The sequence below is a fragment of the Bombus huntii genome, chromosome 17, assembly GCF_024542735.1.
Source record: "Bombus huntii isolate Logan2020A chromosome 17, iyBomHunt1.1, whole genome shotgun sequence".
Lineage (NCBI taxonomy): Eukaryota > Metazoa > Arthropoda > Insecta > Hymenoptera > Apidae > Bombus > Bombus huntii.
In genome coordinates, this window is record NC_066254.1 from 5,024,961 (window position 1) to 5,036,577 (window position 11,617).

Sequence of the window (11,617 nt, forward strand, 5' to 3'; positions counted from 1 at the left end):
GCGTAATAGTGTGTTATTTTAATTTCTTTTTAAATTTGAGTTACTGTTTGTTTATGTTAGGTTCCTGTCGTATCTAATATACTAATATGATATAGTACTTCTTATTAATACACTGAATAAATCAAATATTTAATTCATGTATTTTTGCAATTTATTTAGTTTGTTTAATCACACAGAGTACATTACAATAGCAAGCAGTCATATATTTTAGCAGTATTTTCTGAGATTTCAAAATTATAGTAATAAAACTTTTCATTTGAATAGGGCATTTTTATGTCAGTAGTTGCATCACAATGTTGTATCTCTTTGTATTCATGAATATATAGAAAATCTTTAATAATTATTTGATATCTAATCGATCGATTATAAAGGTACAATAGCAATAATGTAATGAAAAAAGGTTATATCATAATATAACATACAATATTAAAATAGCAATGACATTACATCGTAATTTTATACAAATATTTTTAATATACGTGTTTTACATGGCGAATAAAGTGACACTAACTATTCAAAGAATTTAAAATATTTCCCGATTTCTGTTACACATATGTATCGTACTATTTTCAGATAAAATAATGCACACTACAAGAGCAGATACTTCTGAACGAAGGTTTGAAATACAATGTAAATTAGAAGCAGAAATTGCTTCTTTAGAAGCATTGAAAGAAGCAGAAGAACGAAGCAGGAAGTTAACCAGTAATGTTGTAGGAATTCTATCTTCTTTAGAACAACGTCTTGCTACATTGCGTCGAACCATACTTCCTGTTTACAATGAAACAGGGAACCTTCAAGCGCAACAACAAAGTATATTATTATAAACTAAATGCAATTAATATATATTGACACTTTGACAGTCAGATTTTGTTGCTATAGCTTTTTTATTGGGACATTTTCAGCAAATGACAAATTAATTAAATAGTATTGTATCTAATTCATAATATTTAGTTCAATCAGTATATCTGAACGTTTTAATGTTAATCATATAAATATTTCAAATCTGTAATTTGTCATGTAATAGCGTAATTTCGTTTATTTTGTCTTTACAGATATAGAAATGACGTTAAATGCTTTAGATCATGCTATTGGGTACTATGGGGTCTGTCAAGAAGTAGAAGCTACAGTGAGAGCTGGTCCAGGAGGATCTGGAGGACTAGATAATTTTTTGGAAGCAATGAATCGTCTTTACAATGCTCAACGTTATTTTCAAAAAAATAATCCAAGCTCTGTAGAATTAGAAAATGTAACAAGTTTGTTTGTTGTTGGTTTAGATGCTTTATATGCAGAATTCCATGATATTTTAACTAGACAAAGTAAACCAATTCTTCCAATCGTTCTTTTGGATTTAATTGGATCAGACGAAGATACTAGTGGTGAGGATGCCCCTCAATCCCTTTGTCAATTACCAGAAAGTATTTTAGGAGATTTACTTAAAATTGCTGCATGGTTGGAGGAGAGGGGACACCGTAAACATGTAAAAATTTATGCATCTGTACGTTCTGCTATTGTTTTAAGATCTTTACAGTTGTTAAAAGAACATCAAAGGAGTGCTAGTGGTGGCAGTACGCATGCAGGAAGTCCTTTACCAGTAAGAAACTTAATAAAATATTCTTTTGATCATAATTAATTGATTATTTACAATTTAATACTAGTTATATTGCTATTTGTAGAAAACAAAATTTGGGAACAGACATTCACTGGGAATTCAAGAAAATAGTGGCAAAAGAGCTTCTAAAAGATTACAGCATGCTTTAGAAAAAAAAGCTAGTAGAATGTTGCTAAAAGCTTCTCAGACTACTGGTTTGGGATTGTCTTTAACTGCATCTAGGAAGCCACCACCACAGTTATCTGGACATTCTGTAGAGGATACAGCACCAGATGAACAAGAAATGGAAAATTACTTGCTGTTAACGGTTGGTCTTCATAAACTTATGCAAGCGGAACGGTCACTAGTTGCTAAAATTTTACCGATTAGTCTACAAGCACAAGTATTAGAGGCTACAGTACGCGAAGCTATGGATCTTGTAGCTCATGATGGAGAGAGTATAGCAACTCGTGCTAAGAGATGTATCGTACGGCGTGATTTTTCTGCAGTGCTAGTAATCTTTCCAATTTTGAAACATCTTGGAGAATTAAAACCAGACTTGGAACGTACTGTTGAGGGCTGCGATTACGCCCTTAGATCAAAATTTACTTCTGTGCTTAATACTCTAAACATAACTGTATGTTGTAACGCAATACGATTGTATAATGAAAATTTTATTTTAAATTACATACTACATAATTTAACAATATAGGGGGCAAAAGCATTGGAAGATTTTGCAGAAAGTGTCAGAAATGAATCTAGTTCAATTTTACCTAAAGACGGTACTGTAGCAGAAAGTACAAGCAATGTTTTAGTTTTCTTGGAACAATTAGCAGAATATGCAGATACAGCAGGAGCTGTGCTAAGACGTAGTGCTGATATGGAAGGTGCAACATCTATAAAACAAACAGAAAATATGTATAGAATTGTTCTTGGCACTTACATTAGTTGGTATCACTATTTCCCTATTTTTTGACATGTTATGAAAATATTATAAAACTTATTAATATTATTTTTTTATTTTTAGAAAAGGTATTAGCACAATTGAATTTGGTGCTCGTGAGTAAAAGTGATACTTCATATTCGGACATTGCATTAAGAGCTTTGTTTCGTTTAAACAATCATAATCATGTTATAAATGCTTTACGTCGTAGTTCCTTGATGGAACTTTTATTATTAGCAGAACCTAGCGCAGAACAAACATATCACGATCTCCTGTTGCGCGATAAGGCTAACTACGTTTCTACTACCTTTGCAAAAGCGCGCGCTTATCTTGAACAGCCCTTCGATGAACCAGGTTTGTATTTTGACAATTTAGAAAAACTTTATAACACTAAATAAAAAAAAAAAAAATGTTCTTGTAATAATATTTATTTTGAATATAACATTAACTAAATAATGAATTACGTAAAATTAAAATACACGAAATTATTTAATATAACTATGGAGGTTTTAATGATATATATCAATTGTGTAACATGTAAACAGAAAGATGTTAAGAACGAAGATTTAGGATTTTTATTATTTTCACAGAACCAGCAGCAAAAGCTTTGAAAGAGAAATTTTTGGGATTTACAAGAGAATTAGAAGAAGTTGCAAAATGTCAACGTTCTTATTCCGTACCTGATGCTCGATTACGAGAAGAATTACGAAAAGAGCTTCAACAAGCTATTGTTCCTCTTTATATGAATTTTCATAATAAGTATCGGGGGATATCATTCTCCAAGAACCCAACTAAATATATAAAATACACTCCGGAACAAATATCTATATTAATTGATACGTTCTTTGACACAACGGCATAATAAATAAATAGAAAAATTTAATAAACACCCATTTAATAAAGCATATTTAGTTACAGTATCTATGATATTTTTATGGACTGAATCCCCATTCCCCGGATAGATTGCACAGGTCAGTGGATCTGCGACGATTGAAATAGATCTCGGTCCAGCCCCACTTTATATATATTTATAATATATATATAAAAAACAAGTAACGTCCGATTTAGATTCAGCAGCTTATACATGTAAAATGATAATGATAGGAATACAGTTTGGACTTTTACCATTTATGTACAATTATTTGTTATAGAATAATTCCTTCTTCTGTCTTTCTCTCTTGGCTTTCGTATGCACTCTTAAACATTCATACACACGTACCATTTTCTTCTACCTCTGATATTTTTATTCTTTTAGCCATGTTGTGCGTATGAATTACAGCAAAATTGCAACAACATGAAAATACAGGAGAGGTAGAGAATTGAAATCACACTTGTATCGCTCATTTCTAAAACTTACATGATTATCTTATTCCATGGTATGTATATAGTAATATCAACCAATTTAGTTAAAGATGAAAATCATTTCATGTTACACACTTGCAATTGTATATTTACAATGAAAGATATAATTTATGATTAGTTTCACTTAAATTATTAGCTGGAAAATTCAATTTATTTAAAGATTAAAAACAACTCCCATTAATATGTAATGTTCATATTCAAATATTTTTTACTTTAATGTTTTTACTGTATCAATCTCTTTATATACCAAAAATTTAAAAAATGACAAAATTGTATGATTACATTTTTAATCTAAAATATACAATGCAAATTTACATAAAATGGTTCAGCTCTTCTATTAAATTGATTAGTATCTAGTGCGCTCACAAACGCACATACATAATGTTTAATTTCTTATAATTCGTATGTAATAACTAATATTAATAACACACTCTAATATACTGTACATTATCAGTTCAGTTTTCATTTGGCTTCCTTTCTCTCATCAGAACATTCAGCTAATGTCCAAAACACTTAAATTGCATATATTTTCTTCTTTATCTTTTTATACGCATTATATAAATTGATTTGTGCGCTTTCATGGCAGATGCTTGTAGAGAGATGGACCGTACAACGGGGTTTTTTAATCAAAGTTAGATGTCCTGCTGCAATCAAGTCCGATCGGAGGAGGGGTAGTACATTTGCACATGCTCCACCGTCGTTGGACATTTAATATTATAGAAGGAAACATCTGCGTTTTGGTTTCACTTGGAGAACAGGACACAATACTGCGCGAATTGCTTCATCAAATACTGTTTTCAAACCTTTCTGAGTAAGAGCAGAACATTCTAAATATTTTACAGCACCAATCTCTTTTGCCATGGACAAACCCTAAACGTAATTTAATTCAAAGTTGTTATGTTATTAAATTATTATAAATATAGAGTAACAGTAAGAGGATAGTTTAGTTAATAAATTAAACAAATACATGCCTGAGGATATGTAATAGGTGCAAGTTTTTTATCTTTTAACCGCTCAATAGTCTCTTTGTCTTCACGTAAATCTAGTTTAGTCCCTACTAAAATAATTGGAGTAGCTGGACAATGATGGCGTACTTCTGGATACCATTTAGCACGAACATTTTCAAAACTGGCGGGGTTAACAAGAGAAAAGCAGATCAGAAAAACATCTGTCTGTGGGTAAGACAATGGTCTTAATCTGTCATAATCTTCTTGGCCTGCTGTGTCCCATAAACCAAGATTTATTGGTTTACCATCCACCATAACATTTGCGGAATAATTGTCAAATACAGTTGGAATATATTCTCCAGGGAAAGCATTGGTAGTGTAGCTTATGAGGAGACATGTTTTACCTACTGCTCTGTAGAAATTAATCAGTTAGAGATAATTAAATTGACTGTGCAGAAATTCTGATAATGAAAAGGTTAATTATAAATGGAACATGAGTAAACAATTTCTACGTTATCAGAATAAAAGTCATAAAATAATATAAATTCGAATGAAGTTTTAACGAAGACGAAAAAAGGAAAAAAAGAGGAAAACACGGAGAAAAGTAATACCTCGAGGCGATAAATTATCTAAAAGTTGATAATTTTAAATTAAGATATTCTGATTTGCTTTAAAAAAAAAGAAAAAAAAAAAAAAAGAAAAGAGAATACATATTAAAAAGCATAACGGGTGTGGTACTAAGCTTTTAAATAGTTCTTGATCAGGAAAAACCAATCGCCAAGGGGTACACTTCGATGATTCTTTAGATCAAATAATGTGGATCGAAAACAGGAAAAGGCAAACATATCACAAAACATTAGAGTAGGTATTAAAATACTCACCCGTCTCCTACGACAACACATTTGATAGCTTGCATCCTGAAGGTTGGAACCGTTCACAAGTAGAAATATCTACGTAAATTCGCAGGAAGGGAGGCTAGTTCGATTCGACAGAACAGGAAAGATTAAGAGAGATAGACAAGGAGTGGAAATGTCGTGAAATAGAAAGAGAGAACATAAAGGAAATAGGCGCAAGAGAGATAAATAAGTAGTGTCAAAAGTAAGATAGAAAAAGATCATAAAATGGAAGGATGTATAAATCAAAGGAAAAGTAGGAATGATATAGGCAAGAAAAATTATAAGTACTTGTGTAGAACCATAACAGTGGTAACAAACAAATATGTATTATAACGTCCTTGATGTCCTTGTTTTGTGATTGATAGAAAACGCAGTTGGGGGTCTTTCGTTAAATGCAGCACTCCTGACCTCAATATATGGCCTCAATAATGAACGTAGACTTAAACGTTTTATTTATTTTATAAGAATTAAAATGCTATTTCTATGAACACAACAAATTTTAAGCAAATGCTTTACTTATTCACTGTGTTTATGAATATTGTTTTAAAAACATACTTAATTTCAAATAATTCATTTAAATGGAGGATCGGATACACATGAAATAATGGTTGAAATGATAACCAGTGCACTGTAAAGTGTAATACATTTGGTGGGGATTTTTACGAATGCGCATCAGCTTAATAAAATTCACATGCACGTAATACAATAAAAATACGGAAATTTTGTAATATATATTTCAAAGTTATGCAATACAAATCTAAAAATGGTTAGCAGTTCAAATTAAAAAAAATTAAAAGATTTTGCTTTCATAAAAATTACATTTATATAGAAAATCTATAATGTTTAATTACAAAATCTATTATCTATAAATTTCTTAATTTTATTCTGATAGAAATTAAATATTAATGCTAATAAAATTAAAATTAAGCTAAATAAAATATAATACTGTTACATTATGCAATATCAGAGAGGAGATTTCCTCTCAGCTAATGTACAATAATGGTTAAGTTTAGTATTGTAATTTTATCATGTATATCTTTCAATTCTTATTAACATTCAAGTCGTTTAAAAATCAATTTATATAAGCATTACTATAGAGAATAATAAAAAGTATATATGTAACATTCAAAAATGTTAAAAACTCAACAAATTGAAAACAAAATTTTAATAAATAAATACAAATATAAGTGTAAGTATAAAATAATATAATATAATAAAATAATATAAATATAAGTATGGGTATAAAAGTAATATAAGCAATAATAATATAATAACATATAATAATCATGAAAAATTTCACATATTTATTGAACTGTAACTGTAACTGTTTTATAACTGAACTAATACTATTGGTGAAATTTCTCATCATAAATTATCGGTATTAATAAATTTTCCTATATAACACAATAATAACTTTGATAATAAAATAAATGAAATTTTATAAGCAAGTTTTACAAATTATAAATTGTTTGATTATCTTATTTGTTGCAAAATTCTTAAAGACGAATCTGTAACCTACAGTTTCTAATTTATCAACCCACTAATTACTGTTAATTGACAAATTATCATGTGGAAGGGCCCGGATTAACATACTACTATACCAATTTGTTTCTATTTAATATATTGGTGATATACATTTATAAGAAGGAGATTGAGAACCACTGCTTTATATATTTAAAAATTTGATGATAAAAATCATATAGATTAAGATTTAAGATTACGTGATTGAGGATATTACACATAATAAATAATATTAATTTATGATGAAAGATATATTTAATACAAATTTGCAAAAGATAATAAAAGTGTATATTCATTGCTTTAAATATACTTTGTTCACACATAAGTCTAGCTTAAAATGATGAAGTATACAAAATAAGTTAAGAAATACGAATATTGTTTCTCCCAATTACCGTTATTAATCCATTACTTTGCAGCTCTCTTAAAGCATCATCAAACATATCTCGTGTAACAAGCTAAAAATTATAACAACTTTCAAAAGTTTTCTGAGATACATACATGTTTACATATTATAACAATTATACTTATATGTACAGTACTTTTACTAACCAATTCAGAAGATTGTTTTATTTCAGCAAAAAGTTTTTGTTGATTAAGTATATGAATTTTATCCTTGCTTTCAATTAGTTTTTGAATTGCGTCACATAGTTCTTTCCTCCTTTTCCTAGTTCCTGTAGATATACCTGTAGTTAAGATAGTTATGTCTATTTTTCCGCTTAATGGATCAATTGCTGATTGTTTTATAGCTTCTCTGTGCAACCTATTGATAATGAATTAAATATCCAGATTTACTTAAAAGGTTTCTATTGATATTATTATATACTTATCAATTAATATAACCTCCAAGCTTCTTCAACATCTTGCAACTCTACAACGGAACTCAATCGCACTTTAGCATGTGCTTCAGATAAACGTATCAAAGACTCTAATTGTCTAGGATATGCCGTTATCTGTCCATATCCTCTTCCAACTCTTCTCATATCAACATAAGCTTGTATCAGTCTTTGTTGGCTTTCTTCATTGAGGACAGGATGAACGTGTTCTTTTGCAAAAACTATATAATCACGAACAATACTTCTATTTATCAGTTCATCTTCATCTTCCTCTATTGTCTTATAGTATAAAGATACCATATGAGTTGCAAGTCTACCATCATATGCTTCATCTTGTGGATCTAATATTAAAAAAATCAAATCAAATCGTGAAAGCAGTGTATGTGGTAATTGCACATTTTCAACCACCTGAAAATATATATTCTGATATAATGCACTCTATAACCACAATAAAATTCGTATACTGGTTAAACCTTGTAACGTTATTGTAACGTTAAGTTGTTATGTTGTTGGTGAAACAATTGAAATCTCTTTATTACAAACAAAATCCAGATTATCTCATTGCTCTCGTGATTACAGAAATAAAAACATAACATCATTAAAGAAGGTATATATAGAAAGATCGTGAAAGACTATAGGTTCGTTAATAACAGGAACAATTTAAGGTATTTACATTACAAGATTTTATCTCATATAAAATTGATGAAAAACGTACAGTTTTATTCTTATTCCATTGAGATTCACATGGATTAGCAGCCGCAAGTATACTAGTTCTAGCATTTAATTGACAAATAATTCCAGCTTTAGCAATGCTCAAAGTTTGTTGTTCCATTACTTCATGTAGTACTGATCTTGCACTTTCATTCATTTTATCGAATTCATCAATACAACATATCCCATTATCTGCAAGTCCCAAAGCTCCTGTTTGTAATATTAATTGTCCAGTTTCTGGATCTTTTGTTATATAAGCTGTTAAACCAACTGCACTGGAACCTAAAACATACATTAGTACACATAAATATATAAATATATCGAATTCTATTAAACTGTTTACTCCTGTTTTACTTTACCTTTGCCACTAGTATATTGAGATCGTGGTACCAAATTGTATATATATTGTAATAATTGTGATTTACTTGTACCGGGATCACCACAGAGTAATATATTAATATCTGGTCGAAAATGCTTGCCATATATAGTAAAAGTCTTTCTAGTTCCTCCAAACAATTGTAATATAATTCCCTTTTTTACATCATTATTTGCATATATACTAGGAGCAATATGTCTTGCTAATCGTTCGTAGATATCACCCTTTTGCGACAACGATTTCAAAATTTCTATTCTTTCCGGTGTAAAATTATGTTCTTTTCCATCTTCTTGATCATATAACCTATGAATAACTTAAAATAAACAACTGATAAAAACAAATTTTAGAATTTGTTTATTTCCTTACCGTTTAGAGTTGTGCTTTCTAAAATGAACTATATCGATATAAGTCTTATAAATGGCTTGCAAATTGTGATCAAAATTAGGTTTATGTGTTGCTGCTCTATAAATTCCAGTAACAGAGACCCTATCTCCAGGCATCACTGCATCTACTAAGTTATTATGCGCAAATAAAACAATAGTGTGTGGCGTCTGTCCTTGTGGCATCTCATCTGGAGCTTCTTGTAATCTAATCATTTGTTTATCAGAGAAATGGCTCAAATTATGTACTAAAGTGAAAGAATATTTATAAGTGCAATGTGCACATACTGTAGGCTCTTTGGTTCTCCCTTTTTCAATTTCTACAATGGTTGTAAAAGCACAAACGCTACATTTAAAATAAGCCTCTCGCATTTGTGGAATTAATCGTGATACTCTAATTACCATTCCTGGTATTGTAATTAATTGATCTACATCAGTAGGGTTTAGTTCTCTCATAGTTTTAACCTTGGTCACATTAAAAGGACGTACTTGAATTTGATGCTCCAGAACAGCTGCTGGAAATTTTTCAAAGAATAATTCATTTGCTGCCATATCTAATGTTGGAATTGCTTCTTGAGGATATGAAACCAATTGTTGATAAAGATGTTCATTAAAGGTTTTTACATGAGCGCAATTGACATTTAAATATGGTTCTTCCAAGGTATGTATCTCTTCTAATTTTTGAAGATACAAAGGTTCTGACAGATTCATATTTTCTGGTAGTTCATCATTTTCTGCATCTGGGTCAATAAATTGTTGAAAAAATGATTTGAATTGTTCTTTACACTGATTTATTACTATGTTTGTCCCCCAAACAACCAAATGAGCTCCTGCTGTATCACTTTCTGATGTACCATTTGGTGCTTCTGCAATCTATTGTCATCGTCATTTTTAATTTATTGTTCTGGTTATTAGCATTATCACTAAATTAATATCACCAATATCAATATTATTATTTATTTATTATTTGACATTAACATATGATATTAATACTTAATATTTAATATTATCAAATATTTTGATAGATAAAATTAATAAAGTATAAACTTTTATTTTCATTTATCTAAACTTAAATTTTATTCCTTCTAAAGTAACTATAATACCTTTTTAAAATATTAAAACTTATTTAGGATTTTCCATAATGGTATAAAGTTTAAAAGTATAATCTGCGTATAATAAATTTATAAAACAGTTTTAAAATTAACCATAAAACAAAATTTGACTAACTATAAAAAAAAATTATGCCATTTCACAAAAATTATTATTATTATTTTTCAAGTTTCTAAATTAAAGAACAACCGTAACATCAAATATCATTAACTCACTGGTTCTTGTAACGTAAATTGACGCAACCGCCTGTCCGTATTAATGTCAGGTCTATGCCTAATTGGAGTGCCTCGGATTCCACTTCTTGGGGTACGTATTGACCCCAGCGAGCTTGGTGTACCATAATTAATCGGAGAAGATAATTGTAGACCACTTTCTGAACCATTAATTGGCCCAGAGTGGTCTATAAATTGATCACCAGAACCAATAGCACTTTCATGTTCAGAAGAAGCAACAATTGTTGCAGCCCGGTTTCCAGAACCTAAAGTACTTTGTTGTGTACCAGTGGTGCCCCATCTTAACGGAGTTTCCACATTATTATCAGCTCCATTACGAGCAGAATTACCTTATACACAAAGTTTATAGAATAAATACTTATATATCGTAATATAATAATATATGTAACACATACAATAGCACTATAAGCGTGAACATAAAATAACCTTTAAAATATACATTATATATACTTACGGGGAGTACCAAAAGCAGAAGGGGATCTAGTATCTTGATTTTGTCTTCTAGGAGTTCTCCCAGGACTATCTGCATCTGATAATCTCATAGGACTCGACATTGTCCTTTGTATATTTCTGATACGTTTCTGAAATGAAGAAAGAACATCAAACACTTGTTTTCCCGCGCTTGAAGCCTCTTATCATTAAAGATGAAATAAACTATAACTGTGGATAGCTAACAATACTTAGGATCTAGTAACAAAAGATAATGCATTAATCCCT

At 29.9% G+C, this 11,617-nt stretch overlaps 3 protein-coding genes across 5 annotated transcripts; 1 reads left to right on the top strand and 2 right to left on the bottom strand.

Annotated features, from left to right (window-relative positions):
* The first annotated feature begins 189 nt into the window (after positions 1 to 189).
* Positions 190 to 3,451, top strand: LOC126875078 (exocyst complex component 7). Of its 3 annotated transcripts, none has more exons than XM_050637744.1 (7): positions 190 to 450; positions 574 to 810; positions 1,053 to 1,591; positions 1,674 to 2,225; positions 2,301 to 2,535; positions 2,616 to 2,885; positions 3,122 to 3,451. In XM_050637744.1, exons 1-7 carry the CDS (start codon positions 438 to 440, stop codon positions 3,391 to 3,393), a joined length of 2,118 nt encoding a protein of 705 aa, XP_050493701.1. In that variant the 5' UTR covers positions 190 to 437; the 3' UTR covers positions 3,394 to 3,451. The 3 variants fall into 3 exon arrangements, with proteins under 3 accessions (XP_050493701.1, XP_050493702.1, XP_050493703.1); XM_050637745.1 differs by having other exon boundaries at positions 191 to 400; XM_050637746.1 differs by having other exon boundaries at positions 197 to 371.
* LOC126875103 (ras-related protein Rac1) lies at positions 3,410 to 6,345 on the bottom strand. The gene is made up of 3 exons (XM_050637829.1): positions 5,722 to 6,345; positions 4,865 to 5,252; positions 3,410 to 4,763 (listed from the first exon to the last, which is right to left on the bottom strand). The coding sequence occupies exons 1-3, from the start codon at positions 5,754 to 5,756 to the stop codon at positions 4,608 to 4,610; spliced, it is 579 nt and encodes a 192-aa protein (XP_050493786.1). The 5' UTR covers positions 5,757 to 6,345; the 3' UTR covers positions 3,410 to 4,607.
* Positions 6,040 to 11,592, bottom strand: LOC126875070 (DNA replication licensing factor MCM4). Its single transcript, XM_050637729.1, has 8 exons — positions 11,355 to 11,592; positions 10,883 to 11,229; positions 9,544 to 10,430; positions 9,161 to 9,480; positions 8,806 to 9,083; positions 8,098 to 8,498; positions 7,807 to 8,017; positions 6,040 to 7,712 (listed from the first exon to the last, which is right to left on the bottom strand). Exons 1-8 carry the CDS (start codon positions 11,452 to 11,454, stop codon positions 7,617 to 7,619), a joined length of 2,640 nt encoding a protein of 879 aa, XP_050493686.1. The 5' UTR covers positions 11,455 to 11,592; the 3' UTR covers positions 6,040 to 7,616.
* Between the last annotated feature and the right edge of the window lie 25 nt (positions 11,593 to 11,617).